This window comes from Hesperophylax consimilis, chromosome 8 (genome assembly GCF_061612785.1).
Source record: "Hesperophylax consimilis isolate HC1 chromosome 8, BYU_Hcon_1.0, whole genome shotgun sequence".
Lineage (NCBI taxonomy): Eukaryota > Metazoa > Arthropoda > Insecta > Trichoptera > Limnephilidae > Hesperophylax > Hesperophylax consimilis.
Genome location: NC_142843.1, coordinates 23,952,293 through 23,971,480, shown reverse-complemented (window position 1 = coordinate 23,971,480; position 19,188 = coordinate 23,952,293). Strand labels below are relative to the sequence as shown.

General features: G+C 34.4%; 2 protein-coding genes across 4 annotated transcripts; one reads left to right on the top strand and one right to left on the bottom strand.

Moving 5' to 3' along the window:
- Positions 1-2,580, top strand: RpL10 (ribosomal protein L10). The gene is made up of 5 exons (XM_089634523.1): positions 1-92; positions 214-242; positions 335-640; positions 1,218-1,380; positions 2,365-2,580. The coding sequence occupies exons 2-5, from the start codon at positions 220-222 to the stop codon at positions 2,533-2,535; spliced, it is 663 nt and encodes a 220-aa protein (XP_089490649.1). The 5' UTR covers positions 1-92; positions 214-219; the 3' UTR covers positions 2,536-2,580.
- A 5,069-nt stretch (positions 2,581-7,649) lies between these two features.
- Positions 7,650-19,176, bottom strand: PolH (DNA polymerase eta). 3 transcript variants are annotated; one of them, XM_089634522.1, is made up of 8 exons: positions 18,965-19,176; positions 18,592-18,726; positions 10,823-10,925; positions 10,523-10,748; positions 10,279-10,396; positions 10,036-10,176; positions 9,549-9,925; positions 7,650-9,018 (listed from the first exon to the last, which is right to left on the bottom strand). In XM_089634522.1, exons 1-8 carry the CDS (start codon positions 19,096-19,098, stop codon positions 7,910-7,912), a joined length of 2,343 nt encoding a protein of 780 aa, XP_089490648.1. In that variant the 5' UTR covers positions 19,099-19,176; the 3' UTR covers positions 7,650-7,909. The 3 variants fall into 3 exon arrangements, with proteins under 3 accessions (XP_089490648.1, XP_089490646.1, XP_089490647.1); XM_089634520.1 differs by lacking the exons at positions 18,592-18,726; positions 18,965-19,176 and adding an exon at positions 12,538-12,686; XM_089634521.1 differs by lacking the exons at positions 18,592-18,726; positions 18,965-19,176 and adding an exon at positions 11,885-12,308.
- Between the last annotated feature and the right edge of the window lie 12 nt (positions 19,177-19,188).

Below are 19,188 nucleotides of genomic sequence, written 5' to 3'. Positions count from 1 at the left end.
GTGAAATCCATAGATTGTTCTTCTTCCATCTTTTACATATTCCATAGAAAATCTCTTTCCGGTTTGACGTTCACCGACTCGCTGCGAAATCGGTATGTTTGTATTTTTTAATCAGTTTTAATCCATCCATAAGTGATATGTTATTAAATATATGATATAAATATCGGATCACACTAAAGAATCATTTTAACCTGTGTATTTATTTTTTTATAGGCCAAAATGGGTCGACGGCCCGCGAGATGGTATGTACCGACTGTCAAATATTTTTATAACCTATTTTCTACAACATGCCTCTCTGATTCAAATTTAACTAATTTTTATTTCTTTTTCACAGTTACCGCTACTGCAAAAACAAACCATACCCCAAATCTCGGTTCTGTCGAGGTGTCCCTGATGCGAAGATTCGCATATTCGATCTGGGAAAGAAGAAGGCCTCTGTAGAGGATTTCCCTCTATGTATTCACTTGCTTTCTGATGAATACGAGCAGCTGAGTTCTGAAGCTCTAGAAGCCGGACGTATTTGCTGCAACAAATACCTGGTGAAGAACTGCGGTAAAGATCAGTTCCACATCCGTATGCGAGTACATCCCTTCCATGTCATCCGCATCAACAAAATGTTATCGTGCGCTGGAGCTGATAGGTACGTCCTGGTTTTACCATTATGATAAACCGAAGTTATTGTGATTCAATGTGCGCGTTTTTCATTGCTAACATTTGTACTTAATATATTGTAGTTTGTAAAAAAATTACCTCAAGGTGTTTATACGTTTCTTATTACTATCGTTAAGATTTTATGTTTTGTTTCAAGGGTATATAATATAATGTGCTAAAACTATTTGTGCAATTGAGGAACTTGACAAGTGTTTTTTTTGTTGTTGACGTGCTTCCATTTTAACCTATACCTGTTTTTCTGGTCTATGAATCATCATAAGTCAAAAAATAACTCAACAATTTATATTCTTGTGAAATATATGCATGACTGGCAAAATACGAATGACAATAGTATTAATAATATTATCATTATAGATAACAACTCTGGGTACCTTTGAAAAGTGATTTCAATCGAAAACAAATGAACCTGTTTTATGTAAAAGTGTCAGTGTGATATTTATTTTTACAAATTTAAGAAATTGAGTTATTAATCATTCTTAAAAATGAATCTGCCACAACACGGTGACTCACAATTCAATGAGACTAATCATATTTGTAACTTTCAGGCTCCAGACAGGGATGAGAGGTGCGTTCGGAAAGCCGCAAGGAACCGTTGCCCGAGTTCGCATTGGACAGCCCATCATGTCAGTGCGTTCCAGTGACCGCTACAAGCCCGCAGTTATTGAAGCGCTCCGTCGTGCCAAGTTCAAGTTCCCCGGTCGCCAGAAGGTAACACAATTATTTATATTTAGCCAAACACTGACTACATTTCTAGTACTATTTTAAAGTCACTTTCCCACCACCTGGCATTTCAACAAAATGCATTGTTCATAAATTCAGCTTGATCTCGTATTTGATCATAGTTTTGTCGAAGGAAGAAGGTTAAGGATATCTATTTTGTTTATTTCTTCAAGGCTCATGTTCACTCCTTGAAGAAAGACCCACCACATAACATACACAAAGATGATATAGTGCGCCTCCTGTGTGGAGTTAATGTTAAATAATAGTGTATAAACAAGAAATTTACTTAGTAATAATGTAATGAATTTTGTGCAGTTTGCCATTTATTGTACTAAAACCTCAAAAAACTTACTAGGGTGGGTTGTTACATAGAATTTTAGCAATTTGTCAAATTGCAAAGCTAATTTTCAAATTCTATTTAAGTTCTGTTATTACCATATTAGTTCTGTGAAGCAACTGGCCCATAATATATAACAGAATTTGAAAATTAATGTTGAAATTTGATAAATTGTTCAAATTTTGTGAAACAACCTGTCTAAAGTTAGGGTAAATTTTTACCTACAACTACATTTCTTAACACTCTTAAAAAAATAAATCTTTTATTCAACTTAACCTCTAACAGAATGAGTTTTTGAGAGAAGAGAAAGTGTTCAAATGGGAGTTGAAATATGAATAAGATATTATATCACAAAGCACTCTCTTTAGGGTGAATTAATTGCCTAATACAAAAAAAGATATTATATCTAGTAAATAGAAAACAATCAGTTATTCCGATATTTGAAAAAAACTCATCAAGGTAATTTCCGCAGAGTTCTGTTAATTCTCAGCCGAAACGATAGCTAAGGGTGCTATGAGGATTTTCTGCTGATTTTCGAGAGGTTGGAAACCATCAGAGTGAAGGGACCTGAACCACCCTAAAAAAAGACCAATAAAATTATGGTAATATATAATATATTCTGTTTTTGTTTTCAGATCTACGCTTCCAAGAAGTGGGGATTCACCAAGTACGAGCGTGATGTGTATGAGAAGCTCCGTGACGACAACCGCCTGGCCCAGGACGGTTGCAACGTTAAGTACCGCCCCGAGCATGGACCCCTGACATACTGGAAGAAGTGGCAAGCTGAACTTGCCAATGCTCAGTAATCATTTCTTGGAAAAAAATAAACATCATTTTTAAAACATACACAATATTTTTTGTTTCCTTTTCCAGAAACCTTTTGTCCCATCCTTGCAATCTACTGATTGGAATATGTTTGGACATGCTGTTCTGCCGCGGTATCTATAAACACAGTGTCTACCTTGAGACTCTCAAGGCAGTATTGTCGTTGAGGGTAGAAACCTAAAGCTGTCTACAGACTTATCCCATTGAGGAAACTTGTGGAATCGTCAAAACAGGCAGAGCCTTTCAACGTAGTTGTTCCTCTGGTTTCTGCAAATGAAAACAAAAGTTTATAGGTACTACATACTAGATTATTAGATCTGCCATATAGACAAAACCCTGTCAAGGCCGCTGGGTAGTATGGGAGGGTGGGCTGCCCCTTCAGTGAAAAGACCTATTGCTGGAGAGCCTAGCGGGGCGGCACAAACCAAAATTGATTGTGGATTTTCTTTGCGGTCTGCACGACCGCAATCATTCTCACACTGGCCATATCTTGCCTCACGGTCGCGTATCGGTATTTGGGTTAAGATGTTGTTATTGCCCAATACTGATAATTAGCTCAGATATTGGGATATATGGAAATACTGGAAGTGTCCCTGTCTGATTTGCAGACGGAAGTGACGCAATCTTTTGTTGATGCTTTCTACATAGTACGTAAATCAAAATGTAATCATTATAATTCAATACTTAGGACGGGTTGTTTCGGAGAATTTGAACAATTCATCAAATTTCAACGTTCATTTTCGGGTTCTGTGAAAGTCCTATTCAAGTTCTGTTATTATATCATTGTAGGCTAGTTGCTTGGCAAAACTGAAATAAAAACAGAACTTGAAAAAATCTGGACTCTTGAAAAAACCGAAATAAATCTTAAAGATTAAATATCCCCTAACTGCAGCCATGTACCATTGCAAATAATTTTTCACAGAAACTAAATCAAATATTTTCCAACAACAACGAGAAAGGGGCCTTTTTGGCCCGGAGCTCTGTATCCCACTATATCAAAAAGTCAAAATAGATACAATACAGCGCCGACAATCGATATCAAATATTATTATAATATTATAATTCTAAAAAACTTCTTGTATCCAGAAAAACGGAATGGGAGAGTGACAATGAAGATTTGTGGCTTGTAATTAAGTCTCGTTCCAACTCGCTCATCTTTATTTGCATCCTCTATATTCCTCCTAGTGTAACTGTAGACAATTATTGTAATCAGATTGAAAAATTACAAGATCTGTATGTATTCAATTTCCAATTCACAGTTTATTATTATTGGTGATTTCAATTTGCCCGAAATAAAATGGTTACCTGACAATTCATTTAAAAATAATGTACTTTCACCTTCTAATTATAAAAGCATGAAAGCACACAGTCTTGTCAACCTTTCATCAATTTGCAACTTGTATCAATTCAATAATGTACTAAATACAAATGAAAATTTATTTGATCTTGTTTTCTCTGATAAAGTTAACATAGATATACATATAGCACCAGGCTTAACCAAATTGGATCAATATCACCCTTCATTTGAAATAATGGTGAAACAAAATAAAGATCAATTTTTAGAAATCAATAGAAGTGACTCAAAATATAACTTCAGGAAGGGAAACTTTCATGAATGTCGACAGGATCTATTATCTGTTAATTGGATAACTCTTTTTATAAATGAAAATGTGAATAGTATGGTGATCTTGTTCTATGAAAAATTATGGGAAATAATTGAAAAACACTTTAAAAAATATATTACTAAAACAAAAAATCAATATCCTGTCTGGTTTAATCAGCAATTGATTGCTCTTCTTAAGAAAAAAAACAACATTAGACTTAAGGTAAAAAAACATGGTAACGAGTCAGATTATAGAGAATTTTCTTATTTAAGGAAAGTTACAAAAAAAATACAAAGCGAATGTTATAAATCATACATCAACTCTGTCGAAAGTGGTCTGCAAGGTAACATAAAGGTGTTTTGGTCATACTCAAAATCATTACGAAAAACCAATTGTATTCCTAAAGTAATGCATCTTGACGATATTTCCGCAAATGAAGGTGAACACATAGCAAACATATTTTCTAAATATTTTTCATCTGTTTATACCAATTCGGAATCATCCACTAATGGTTCAATGCCAAACATAACTGAACACAATCAGAGCAATTTGGGTAAAATACATATTGGTGCAGATGAAATAAAATGTTTTTTGAGTAAAATAGATTCCAACAAGGGTCCAGGCCCAGATAATATTCCTCCTTTCTTTGTCAGTTGCTTTGCAGACTCTTTATGTTTACCGCTTTTTATAATTTTTAATGCATCCCTAATCACGGGAACTTTTCCTGATCTGTGGAAAAAAGCACATGTGGTACCAGTATTAAAATCGGGAGACCAATCTTTAGTAAAAACTTATAGACCAATCAGTATATTATCCTGTTTTGCTAAGGTTTTTGAATCTTTGATATATAAAAATATTTTTTCGCATTTTAAGCCCCTTCTCTGCACTAGGCAACATGGGTTTGTTCCTCAAAGATCTATTAACTCAAATCTTTTGGAATTTTGTAATTATGTATGTAATTATTTTAATGAAAGATTACAAGTAGATGCAATTTATACTGATTTCCAAAAAGCTTTTGATAAAGTTAATCACTCCATCTTATTAAAAAAACTTGAACAAATAAGAATACATGGAGATCTACTTCGCTGGGTGAAATCATATTTGTATAACAGAACTCAATTAGTTCTTATTAATGGATACAAATCATCCCCTATAATTGTAACTTCCGGTGTACCACAGGGTTCAAATCTTGGCCCCCTGCTTTTTCTTATATTCATAAATGACCTTGGCTCGAAATTAAATTGTGATTATGCTTTTTTCGCCGATGATCTTAAAATTTTTCGTAAAATCAGGTCTGTTTCCGATCATCAACTGCTTCAAAACGACCTCCACACACTTAATAACTGGTGTACTGTCAATGATATGCACTTAAATGTTGAAAAATGTTACATTTTAAACTTCACTAGAAATAGAATTATAAAGGATTTTTCTTATGTTATTAATAATATTATTCTCAAAAAAGTATCTTCAATAAGAGATCTAGGAATCACTCTTGATTCTAAATTCATATTTGATGTACACATTAACGACATTAAGTGCAAATCATTAAAAATGATGGGATTTATTCATAGAATATGTAAACCTTTCCAAGATCCTCAGTCAATTCTAACTCTTTACAATGCCTTAATTAGAAGTAAACTTGGAAATGGTAGCTCTATTTGGAATCCACATTACTGCAAATATGAAAATATTGTAGAATCCATTAAAAAAAAATGCTAAGAATGTTATCCTTCAAATGTGGATTACATGACCATCTTAGATCATATGACGTACGTCGTGATTACTTCAAGATTGATACACTTAAAACTAGAAGGCAATTGACTGATCTCATATGTTTACATAAAATTATTCACGGTCAACTTGATACTACATTATGTCTTAGCAATATTAAAATAAATGTCCCCAATTCGCATTGTTTAAGACGCCATAATATTTTTCACCTGAATACATTTATAAATAATATCGCCTACTTTAGCCCTCTGACCCAGATGTGTCGACTATATAACAAGATAGAGTGTGCTGAAATAGATATTTTCGTCGATAATTTGTACGGATTCAGAAAAAAAGTTCTGGCGCTATTAAAAAATATTAGCTAATTCATTGTGTCAATTTTCTCTCTATGCATACCTCTCGTATTTCTTATGCCTCTTACCACTTGTAATAATGTATAATGTAATGTGTTACTTGAGTGAGCTTGTATATGATTGTGTATTTTATTTTTATTTTTTGATGTTTTTGTTTTCTAATTGTATGTATCTGTATTTAATTGTATGTTTCTGTATTTAATTTTTTGTATCTTTATTTAATTGTAGATTTTCGTAATTGTACAATAACTGAGTTTTTTTAAGTGGATTGTTCTCACGTAAGTGTGATCATCTGTAAAAACCCAGTATAAATAAATAAATTATATCGATACCGGCGATACTAAATATTTCGTAATATTGGATATTATGGTGAATACTAAACCCTGAATGCTATCAATATCAGAACATGATTCGATGAGCAACAAAACATACTTTGTCTCTTTAGCTCCCGTAGGGCCCGTGGCTCTCCCTCTTCCACACTCGGAATATTTGTGGATCCCGTATCGATATATCCGGTATCTGTATTCATTGTTATGAATATATTAGGCCTTAGGTATTTGGTATCTGTATTTTGTGCCCAAGTCGAAGGGCCTTGCTTGATCTCACAGGGTAGTAGGCGAGGTCACGCATGTACACAAAAAATATTTTTTTTAGATAAATTTTGGCTGGTATTGCATCCCTTTGCATTGCAAGGGTGAAATTTTTTTCAACACAATAATATTCAAAAGTCCGATGAAGACATTCTAGTAAAGTTGTTGAATTGGCCAGAAGGTTCCGCCACTAGTTCTGCTAACTGGTTTTTTTTTATTGTTCTGAAAGAATATAGATCTAACTAACCTTCTATGATTTTTCTTAGTAGACACAAAAACGTGACATTGCGAACAAAACCTTATCATTATTATTTTTTACACTAGCTTCAAACAGGAGGCCTTGAGGCAAATAATTCCCCTCAGGGCCTTTGTCATCTTTGGGGATGCTGTTTGGAGGGTCATTTTAGGAAAGGAAGTTCTGGGGAGGGAAAAGGTATGAGGGAGGGGTGGATAGGAATCTGGGGACAGTGAAACCAGGAGTGAGGGATGTATGAATCCATCCCTCCCACTGCGATGTGCCGAGAGTCATGTTGGAGAGGTTTAAATGTCTCCCTCACCCAGTCTCTTCCAATCCAGCCTGCCAGCGTCAGGTGTGCAGAAAAAAAGTCAACTAAGTTGCCTTAGTTATAGTCTTTGGGATGGCCTCATACATTTCATACAAACATCTGTGGGAGGACATTAGCCGCATTGAAAATATTGTCTGACAGATGTAAACTTTTATTTTTAATTATTAAATGTCAACCAGCAGAATATAATAAAAAAAAAAAACAGCAGTTAACGGTATTTAAAGATATATTTAAAACATTTTATACATACACAAAATGAAATGTTCTAAAATAAAACACCAAAAATACAGAGCTATAAAATATATAATGTGAATTGTTGTTTGTTCATTGGCGATTCATTCATTGACTACAAACATCAATATAATTTGTACAATTATTATTTAATACAAACTGTAGAATATAAATATGTAGAAGCGTATCAACAAAATAGGAATATCCCAAAAATAATTCATTATATTATTATTACCATGAATAAAGTAGCGCAGGCAAAATTGGTTCACAACTCCAAAAATCACTGTTCTCTAAAAAAACTACTTATGCTTGGTTTATTACCATCTTTTTTATTCTTTTTCAAAGTATCTTCTTTCGGGTCCCGTTTCCTTTTACCGGCACTAGTTTCAGTGGAATGAATAAATAAAATGGGTTTGTTTATTTCAATAGACAATTTCTTAGCTTCGTGATAATCCAAGTGCTCTGAAAAATCTGATAGTTTGATATGTTTTCCACATTCAAAACATTTTTCGGTTGGGATATCATCGCCTGCTGACTTTTCAGCCACCTTTCCAAAGAAAGATGCAATATTTCCTGTCTTCTTTACATCTATCGGAGAACCTTTCTTTTTCTTCTGCTCTTGCTGCACCAAAGCTGATTGAACAATAGGTTTCTGGATTGATCTTCTCTCTTCTTGTCTTAGAGCTAAAGCAACATGATAATCACTATGGACACTAAATTCTGTTGTGGGTATATTTTTATTACACTCGTTGCATAGAATAAAACTTGTATTATGCTCATCTGAAATTTCTTCGTTTTTATCATCACTTTTTGAAAATGTAAAAAAGTTTCTAGGAACTGAAGGCCTTGCAGTAATAGTAGTGCGGGCTTCTTCACAATTGCTAAGAAGTTTACTTCGACTTATTTCAAGATCGATAGTACATTCCGAGTCGTCAGAGTTACATTCTTCGTCAAGAATAGATTCTTGCGGAAGGCAAACACCAGGATCATCTTTATATTTTTTAGGTGATTCTGAATCTTCTACCTCAGAAACAACATTGCCCATTTTCACATTCTCACCTTTGGAATCTAAGTTTGTAACTGGATCATCTAATTTATCACTGCCTTTGAAATATTTTACAAAAAACGATTCCTGTGTTGACAATTTCGATGTATGACTTGTATTGAATTGTTTATCAGTCATATTTAGAGATCTGCGTTTTAATATTGGAGATGTCTGATTTTGATCACCATCTACTGTTGGTAAACTTTCTTCTAAATTTTCTGGCAAATTTTGTCCAAAAAAGTGTACAATATTTTTTCCTTTCTTACAATCGTTTAATTCTTCAAACTTTCCAACACTGATGCCGAGATATTTTATTGGATGTGTGAGGGTCGTTGTTTCAAGATCTGAAAAAAGGAATCTTTTAGTTATTATGAACCTACCATTGACTAGAGAATAACAGGAAGTGTCCTAATAATATGGAGAGAGAAAACAAATAAATTACTTGTTATCATCGCATAGTTGAACTCTTCCCTTGCCATCGCGCAACCCTTGTTAGAGAGAGACTAGAATTTGTTCTTTTTTAAAACTACATTGTCAGATTTCAATTGTTTGTCCAGTATTACGTGGTGATGCCATAATTGATAGTCTATTTCTTTCCAATTGTCAGTCGGTTAATTATAAAATATTAGCTTAAAAACAATGTAAAGTTTAATAAATATTCAAGATGCCGTGAAGGGTTCAAAAAACGAGTAAAAGTGTTTCTTTCAATAAAAAACGGAAGGAGTATCATTTCAAAGGTAAGTGGAAGATTAGGAAAGGATTCCTGTCCAACATTTTTTTAAATTATTTGTCTGTTTAGACATTTTTTGGTGTACAATATTAAAGTATATTGTTAGTTGTGTAATTGGATAATAATTTATTTTAAAACTCATACCTTGATTTTCCACAGGAGTAAATGGTTTGGAGTCTTTTTTGATTAAAATTAATGAATGTTCTGCAAGCATCTTTCCGCATAGGTCATTTCCTTTTTTAACGTTTATAGATCGAGAGCAAGAAACGTCTTTCCCATTGGTTAGCTGTTTAGTAAAACTGACAACCACTTGGGTAGGATATCGATTGTTTTCTAGGGAATCCGTTTTCAAACGTTCTTCAATTTCATCACCGAGTTCACCTAGCCAATGGGTTAATGAAGACAATGTCAAAATGGCACTTTTTCCAGCAAATTTCTTGCAGCATCCTATGCTTTTTGAAGTAAATCTTGGAGTCACTGGTTCATTGTCTATACCTCTGGCGATATTATACAGCCAAGATCTAAAATAATAAATCATATCATTATGTACAACAAGCATTTCGATGAAAAATTAGAGATACACTCAATAATAAATTATTCAATGCAACAAATAATACAAAATAAATCTCACCCATTTTTTTCTTCAAATAATTTCTGTAAATCCTTTTCAGAAAAATGTACGAGATCTTTCATCTTAGATATCTTAAGTACATCACAAACTGTTACTCCAAACTTTCCCCCCAGGCTTTTAATTTTATTTAATGGTAAAGACCTAAAAAAATGCATGTAAAACAAAAAGATAAATGCTTCATTCATTTTGTAAAACAATAATACCATCGGATTCATAAGTTTATGTATAATTTAAACAACTTACTCATAAACTGTTGTGACAGCATTCATAGGTAAAAGAGTTTGCTTGTTTGGTTTATTCATTCCACATACTAGCTTAGACATTATTTTATTATGTGCTATACCGGCCGAACATCTGTAACCTATTGGCATGAAAATTCATTAAAAAATTTCGTTTTAAAACCTAAGCCATTCAATAAATTAATAAGTTTGAAGAATCTACTATTTTTGGAAAGAAATAATGTATCTTTGATATATTTATTGATTACCCGTTGCTTCATAGACTGCTTCACGGATTTCACTGATCACAACTGCACCGACCAAAAGTTGCATTGAATGTTTTTGGTCATAGAATAGTTCTTCATCGCAGCTATTGTCTTTGTAAACTTCAGAAATAAAGTCTTGGACGCTTGAGTAACCCAGCACAAAGGTGTTAGGTAAGTTTGCGGAAGTTATTCTTTTTGTCTGACTACTTGAATTCATGCGGTCTTTGACCTAGAACAATATTGTGTAAAGAGTTAGTTTGAAGTTTGATGCTAATTAACTGCATTATTAAGTAGGTATCTTACGACTTGTGTAACGTCCAAATAGGCTTCATCAATGGAAGCTCTTTCTAGTAATGGTGTGAATCTTTGTAAAACAAGTGCCACTTCTTTGCCCGCATCACGATATCTGTAAATTAAGATGGCACCAGGTTTTCATGTATAATAATGTATAATGGGGTAAACATACTGAATATAGGGACACGCTATATGCACAGTTTATTTTAAAAACACTTTGTATCAGTTAGATAATCATGAGAAGTAAGTTTTTCAGCTTCGGGAAAATAATAGATTTGAGCAGCTATTTTGTTAAAAAAAATATTATATTAATTTAAATTTAAATTTTCTTCGTGCCATGTTTTGTCATAACAGTAGTGAAATAGTTTTTTTAGGCCAGTATTTAAAAATTAAACCCAAACTAAGAACCCAAGAACCTATTTTAGGATCATAGGTTCATATTTCAGGTTAAGAGTAGAAAAATCTAACTTTAAAACTTTTGCATCAATAACAATGGCTGCCAAGTGAACAATCGATTTTAATTTTTATGAAATGACTAATAAAATGTATTATTTTCCATTCCGGAAACTGAAATACTCACATCTCATCATTGTAAAACTACTAGAAAGTGCTTTTTTTTTAAATGTGTCCCCAAGGTTTGTAGAAAATGTATTTGACAAGGTTGACTCATACAGGCACTTTTCGAAAATAAAAATGCATTCTGTCGCAAGTTCATGACGTAGCTCGAAGACCCGAAAGAAATGATAACTTTGACAGCCGGCCATTGTCTACCACGCCAATACTCCATCGCTGATTATTTCCTCCGTGGATGTGCCGTTTGAGTGTTGTGACACTATAAAGCACGTTTTACATGTGAAGGAATTACTAGAGAATAAATAAAAATAACTTTTAAGGTAAGTAGATTTTGCATTTTGAGTTGACAAAAGTAAATAGGTATATGATGACAACAGAAATCTTCTGTCAAAGTGGGCCTAGTCTGTTTCTCTATTGTATAGCTAAGCGGTTGTAGGATAAATTCTAACCACTATAAATAATAATATAAAGCTTTTAACGTTAAGAATTTATCAATACCACAAAGTCCTTAATTAGCAACAAACTTAGGGCCTTTTCTGTTTGTAGATGTCTGGTATGAGATGTGCAGTCGCCGTGTGCTTTTATAGTCGCTTGACGCCACTTGTATTGCAGTAAGTTCAAATCTCCCAGTGGAAAATGGGCTTCTGCCTACGTCACAATCTTCTAGCCGATCATCTCTCTACCCCCTCGATGAGCTAACCTTGTTAAATACGTTTTCTACGAATCTTGGTGTGTCCCTATTTTCTGTATACACCTATAATGGAAATAAGCAGGTACCCAAAAATTTACAATTAAATTAAAACAATTAATATTTTAATGACAGGACAGAACAGGAGGGTAATTAATTCCCTAACCGCCGCAATTTGAGACACATATTACAGAAATTATACTTTGTTTTAACAATTACTACAAGAAAAAATGATTTAAGTGCACAAAAAGGTTCTTAGTTCGGATTATGCGTATTTACAAGTGTCACTCCATACAAAAAAGTCCAAAATGGTAGCAAAGGGATCATTTTATACGGTAAATTTTAAACTTTGATTGAATAAAATAAAAACAGAATTATAATGCATCAATGTTGTTTCTTGTAGTAATTAAATTGAAATGAAGTGTAATCAAATTAAAAGTGGGGCTGTTAGGGAAATATTTACTTGGATATATCGGCTTTTCCCCTGACACAAGGCACTTTGGGAAGAGCTATATCGGGACATAACTCTCGAGCTTCATCGCCTCTCATGGATCTATTGACCCCCTTGGCTCGAGCTAAGTAGTTCACTGCTATAATCCTGAAATATTTACTTGGATATATCGGCTTTTCCCCTGACACAAGGCACCTTGGGAAGAGCTATATCGGGACATAACTCTCGAGCTTCATCGCCTCTCATGGATCTATTGACCCCCTTGGCTCGAGCTAAGTAGTTCACTGCTATAATCCTGAAATATTTACTTGGATATATCGGCTTTTCCCCTGACACAAGGCACTTTGGGAAGAGCTATATCGGGACATAACTCTCGAGCTTCATCGCCTCTCATGGATCTATTGACCCCCTTGGCTCGAGCTAAGTAGTTCACTGCTATAATCCTGAAATATTTACTTGGATATATCGGCTTTTCCCCTGACACAAGGCACTTTGGGAAGAGCTATATCGGGACATAACTCTCGAGCTTCATCGCCTCTCATGGATCTATTGACCCCCTTGGCTCGAGCTAAGTAGTTCACTGCTATAATCCTGAAATATTTACTTGGATATATCGGCTTTTCCCCTGACACAAGGCACTTTGGGAAGAGCTATATCGGGACATAACTCTCGAGCTTCATCGCCTCTCATGGACCTATTGACCCCCTTGGCTCGAGCTAAGTAGTTCACTGCTATAATCCTGAAATATTTACTTGGATATATCGGCTTTTCCCCTGACACAAGGCACTTTGGGAAGAGCTATATCGGGACATAACTCTCGAGCTTCATCGCCTCTCATGGATCTATTGACCCCCTTGGCTCGAGCTAAGTAGTTCACTGCTATAATCCTGAAATATTTACTTGGATATATCGGCTTTTCCCCTGACACAAGGCACTTTGGGAAGAGCTATATCGGGACATAACTCTCGAGCTTCATCGCCTCTCATGGATCTATTGACCCCCTTGGCTCGAGCTAAGTAGTTCACTGCTATAATCCTGAAATATTTACTTGGATATATCGGCTTTTCCCCTGACACAAGGCACTTTGGGAAGAGCTATATCGGGACATAACTCTCGAGCTTCATCGCCTCTCATGGATCTATTGACCCCCTTGGCTCGAGCTAAGTAGTTCACTGCTATAATCCTGAAATATTTACTTGGATATTAGGGTCAATCCGCACCAAATCATCCAGGCCATGTCACCCACCATCTCAGATTTTGATGAAACTTTAAATTTTTAATCCTTCCATATAGATAAGAAAATATACCAAATTTTACCTTCCTACCTCAACTCGTTTTTTTTTTATGGGCAGTTGAAGTTTGGGCAAAATAAGCGTTTTTACATATTCCGAGCACTCCGGAAGAGCTTGTACCTTCAATGAAAAAAAATTGTATCTTTGTCATTTATAGTGCAAATGCAATGAAAATTTTCAATATTATCAAGAAAACTATGCTGATTGCAGAAAAAAATAAATAAACCCTTTACATTTATCTACTTGACTTTAAAAAATTACCAAAAGTAATTTTTTAAGTAATTTTTGGGACGGAAAAGGTACTTTACAAAAAAGCAATATCTCGGGAAGGTACAGTGTTAATGAAGTAATTTTTTTTTTATTCATATCTACAAATAGCATAGAATCACATACAAAAATAAAATTCATTTTAAACTTTTTTCAAACTTTTTGTAATTTTTTTTTATTCTTATCTACAATAAACATAGTACAACCTAAAAAAATAAAACTCCTGGTATTTTGTGTGCTTCACAGTGTAGAAACGTTTTTAAAATAAGAAATCTTTATCATACAGAATTGTTCTAGGTTTTTTTAAATCTAGATACAAAAATAAATAAAATCCATTTTAAACTTTTTTCAAACTTTTTGTGATTTTTTTTATATCTATTTTTAGTTTGTAATTGGGCAAGTTATAGTTTAGGTATATAGCTAGTAATATAGGTTGAATGAATGGACTAATATCAAAGAAACAGTCCTAGAGACAAGTCACTACATGGAAATGATGTATCTGCAACAAGAACAAGACAGAACATGAAAATTACTATCTGCCTCATCACTAAGTTTGCAGGATACTACATGCTTTGTTTCCTCTGACATGCTTAGTTCTGAGTCAGCTTCAAAGCAGTGATCATCTATATAAATACAGTAGTTGTTTCATGTTATGGTGTACGTTGTTAAAATGTCTCTAATCGAAACAAGTTTAGTTAAATGTAGTGTTGTACAACATAATGGTACTGAATGTCACAAAAAAAGTTATACTAAGTCAGAGAAATTAACGAGTGTGGATTTGTTAAGTGAATTTGAAAAAAAGCTTATTCAACAAAGAAGTTTTGTATCTACAGACTTGGTTTTCAACATTTGTGAGCACCACAGAATATTTAACTTAAATAAATATGAAACATTTCAAAAAGCTTGTTTTGACCCGTTCCAAAGCCACAAAAGGAAAATTACAAAAACTTTAAGAACAGTATCCTTGGAATTTTCAGAGAACATTAATACCATTCTAAAAGTAACTAATAAAGCAATCCCTGGACAAAAAAATTGTAATGCATGCAGAGCAAAAATTAGTAAGAGCCAAAACCTTAACAATGAAATTGAAGAGCTTAACACTTTTCAAGAAGACATAAGTGAAGTTGAAAATGTTTTAAACAAAGAAATTTTTTTACAAGAAATCAACACTTCTTTAACTGACATTGGAGAATCTCCATTTAAACTACATGCAATACCATCCCACAGTAAGTCTAGTTACGCTAAACGGAAGTTAGATTCTGCTTGTTCAACCTTAAAGAAAAAAGTAAGTAAAGTTTTAGAAAAAGAATTTTCCCCAGTAAAATGTGATGCAAAAATACCAAGATGTATTCAAGAAAAAGCTAATGACATGGACAGGCTTGTTGAGTTGGTTAAAAAAAAATTGGAAACACAAGTTACACGCCGTGAGAGAATTCAGCTTCTAACTCTCGCTCCAACTTCGTGGAGTAGAAAAAAGGTTGCTGAAGAATTCAGTGTGGGTGAATACTCAGTTCGTAAAGCACGAGAGCTACTAAATGAAAATGGTATCATTGCTTTACCTGATCCAAAAAAAGGAAAACCATTAGACCAAGGAACAGTTACTTTGGTTAAAAATTTCTACCAAAACGATGAATTTTCTCGTGTTATGCCAGGGAAAAAAGATAAAGTTAGCATAACCAAAAATGTTTATGAACAAAAAAGACTATTGCTTTGTAACCTGAATGAACTTTATGCTACCTTCAAGTTTGAATACCCTGCTTCAAAAATTGGGATTTCGAAATTTTGTTGGTTGCGTCCCAAATGGTGTGTGCCAGTAGGTTCTCCAGGCTCTCATTCTGTCTGCGTTTGTGCAATTCATCAAAATGTAGTGTTGCTTCTTAATGCTTGTGACAGTGAAGAAACGTACAATGATTTAATGGACTACTTAGTGTGCTCAAAGAACAATAGAGACTGTATGCTTCGACATTGCGATAAGTGTTCAACATCTAGTGAAAATCTTAAGAAACATTTGTTAGAAAAATTTGAAGAATGGGACCAAGAAGATGAAATTACATACAGTGCATGGGTAACTACTGATAGAACACAGCAGGTTTCAGTTACAGTTCCCTTTCATGAATATGTAGAACATCTTGTGAAGAGTCTTGTAAAACTTCTTCCTCATTCTTTTATAACAAAGTCTCAATCAAAATATCTCAAAGAGTCCCTAAAAGCACATCTTCAGATAAATGAAGCTGTTGTGTTATTAGACTTCAGTGAAAACTTCTCCTATGTTATCCAGAATGAAGTCCAGGGTTACCACTGGACGCAAGACGGTTGTTCACTCCACCCAGTGGTAATTTACACTTGTGAAGAGTCTGGCAAAGATCTCACAGTGTCAAGCTTGTGTGTAATTTCAGATGACTTGGAACATGATGTAAGTTTCGTTTACGAAACTCAAAAAATTGTTGCTCAATTTTTAAATCAAAAATTTCCCCAAATTCAAAGTGTTCATTATTTTACTGATGGTTGCGCAGCGCAATATAAAAACTGCAAAAACTTTTTAAGCTTACATTGCAAGCTTACCAGCATGTTGTAAAGGACCGAATAAGTTTGACTTTTTTTATTTGCAAATACAGTATCTAGATTTTAAAAAACTTGGAACAATTCTGTATGATTAAGATTTCTCATTTTAAAAACGTTTCTACACTGTGAAGCACACAAAATACCAGGAGTTTTATTTTTTTAGGTTGTACTATGTTTATTGTAGATAAGAATAAAAAAAAAATTACAAAAAGTTTGAAAAAAGTTTAAAATGGATTTTATTTATTGAAGCAAGTAAAATGCCATGAATTTTATTTTTGTATGTGATTCTATGCTATTTGTAGATATGAATAAAAAAAAAAATTACTTCATTAACACTGTACCTTCCCGAGATATTGCTTTTTTGTAAAGTACCTTTTCCGTCCCAAAAATTACTTAAAAAATTACTTTTGGTAATTTTTTAAAGTCAAGTAGATAAATGTAAAGGGTTTATTTATTTTTTTCTGCAATCAGCATAGTTTTCTTGATAATATTGAAAATTTTCATTGCATTTGCACTATAAATGACAAAGATACAATTTTTTTTCATTGAAGGTACAAGCTCTTCCGGAGTGCTCGGAATATGTAAAAACGCTTATTTTGCCCAAACTTCAACTGCCCATAAAAAAAAAACGAGTTGAGGTAGGAAGGTAAAATTTGGTATATTTTCTTATTTATATGGAAGGATTAAAAATTTAAAGTTTCATCAAAATCTGAGATGGTGGGTGACAAATCCAAAATTTTCTGGATGATTTGGTGCGGATTGACCCTATATCGGCTTTTCCCCTGACACAAGGCACTTTGGGAAGAGCTATATCGGGACATAACTCTCGAGCTTCATCGCCTCTCATGGATCTATTGACCCCCTTGGCTCGAGCTAAGTAGTTCACTGCTATAATCCTGAAATATTTACTTGGATATATCGGTTTTTCCCCTGACACAAGGCACTTTGGGAAGAGCTATATCGGGACATAACTCTCGAGCTTCATCGCCTCTCATGGATCTATTGACCCCCTTGGCTCGAGCTAAGTAGTTCACTGCTATAATCCTGAAATATTTACTTGGATATATCGGCTTTTCCCCTGACACAAGGCACTTTGGGAAGAGCTATATCGGGACATAACTCTCGAGCTTCATCGCCTCTCATGGATCTATTGACCCCCTTGGCTCGAGCTAAGTAGTTCACTGCTATAATCCTGAAATATTTACTTGGATATATCGGCTTTTCCCCTGACACAAGGCACTTTGGGAAGAGCTATATCGGGACATAACTCTCGAGCTTCATCGCCTCTCATGGATCTATTGACCCCCTTGGCTCGAGCTAAGTAGTTCACTGCTATAATCCTGAAATATTTACTTGGATATATCGGCTTTTCCCCTGACACAAGGCACTTTGGGAAGAGCTATATCGGGACATAACTCTCGAGCTTCATCGCCTCTCATGGATCTATTGACCCCCTTGGCTCGAGCTAAGTAGTTCACTGCTATAATCCTGAAATATTTACTTGGATATATCGGCTTTTCCCCTGACACAAGGCACTTTGGGAAGAGCTATATCGGGACATAACTCTCGAGCTTCATCGCCTCTCATGGATCTATTGACCCCCTTGGCTCGAGCTAAGTAGTTCACTGCTATAATCCTGAAATATTTACTTGGATATATCGGCTTTTCCCCTGACACAAGGCACTTTGGGAAGAGCTATATCGGGACATAACTCTCGAGCTTCATCGCCTCTCATGGACCTATTGACCCCCTTGGCTCGAGCTAAGTAGTTCACTGCTATAATCCTGAAATATTTACTTGGATATATCGGCTTTTCCCCTGACACAAGGCACTTTGGGAAGAGCTATATCGGGACATAACTCTCGAGCTTCATCGCCTCTCATGGATCTATTGACCCCCTTGGCTCGAGCTAAGTAGTTCACTGCTATAATCCTGAAATATTTACTTGGATATATCGGCTTTTCCCCTGACACAAGGCACTTTGGGAAGAGCTATATCGGGACATAACTCTCGAGCTTCATCGCCTCTCATGGATCTATTGACCCCCTTGGCTCGAGCTAAGTAGTTCACTGCTATAATCCTGAAAATATAAAAACAAATATCAAAATACAAAAGAATTTCAATTTCGTGATAAGGGCATCGTAAAATGCCTTTATCTCACAAAACAGGTTACTTACTGTTTACAATAAAAAATATGGCAGCAACAGTTCTTCTCATTATTTGACAAGGTAATAAACTATGTTCGAAAACCACAAAGATTTGTCGTCAAATTATAAAAAGTTAAAAACAAAATAAATTTAAGTATCATTTTTATTTACCCTCCGCCTTTCCATTCATTGTATTGCACAACCGCTATAGGTTTGCCTCTCAGATCAGGGTTGATTTTTTCTTCTACTTGACAGTAAAAACAATCCATGTCAATCAGAGCTACGATTCTATTATTCTCTCCCATTGTTTAAATTTCAATTATTTTCATAACGTAAAAACAAAATCACATTTGGCGCGATATTTGACAGTAGTTATCCATTTCTGTCAAGCGTAT

Excerpts from the sequence above, each read along its gene's own strand:
- RpL10 (XM_089634523.1), top strand. The coding sequence starts at position 220 with ATGGGTCGACGGCCCGCGAGATG. Across the intron at positions 641-1,217 it reads TCGTGCGCTGGAGCTGATAG|GCTCCAGACAGGGATGAGAG; the intron begins GTACGTCCTGGT and ends TGTAACTTTCAG. Across the intron at positions 1,381-2,364 it reads AGTTCCCCGGTCGCCAGAAG|ATCTACGCTTCCAAGAAGTG; the intron begins GTAACACAATTA and ends TTTTGTTTTCAG.
- PolH (XM_089634522.1), bottom strand. The coding sequence starts at position 19,098 with ATGGGAGAGAATAATAGAATCGTAGCTCTGATTGACATGGATTGTTTT. Across the intron at positions 18,727-18,964 it reads AATGAATGGAAAGGCGGAGG|GATTATAGCAGTGAACTACT; the intron begins GTAAATAAAAAT and ends TTATATTTTCAG. Across the intron at positions 10,749-10,822 it reads ATTTGGACGTTACACAAGTC|GTCAAAGACCGCATGAATTC; the intron begins GTAAGATACCTA and ends ATATTGTTCTAG.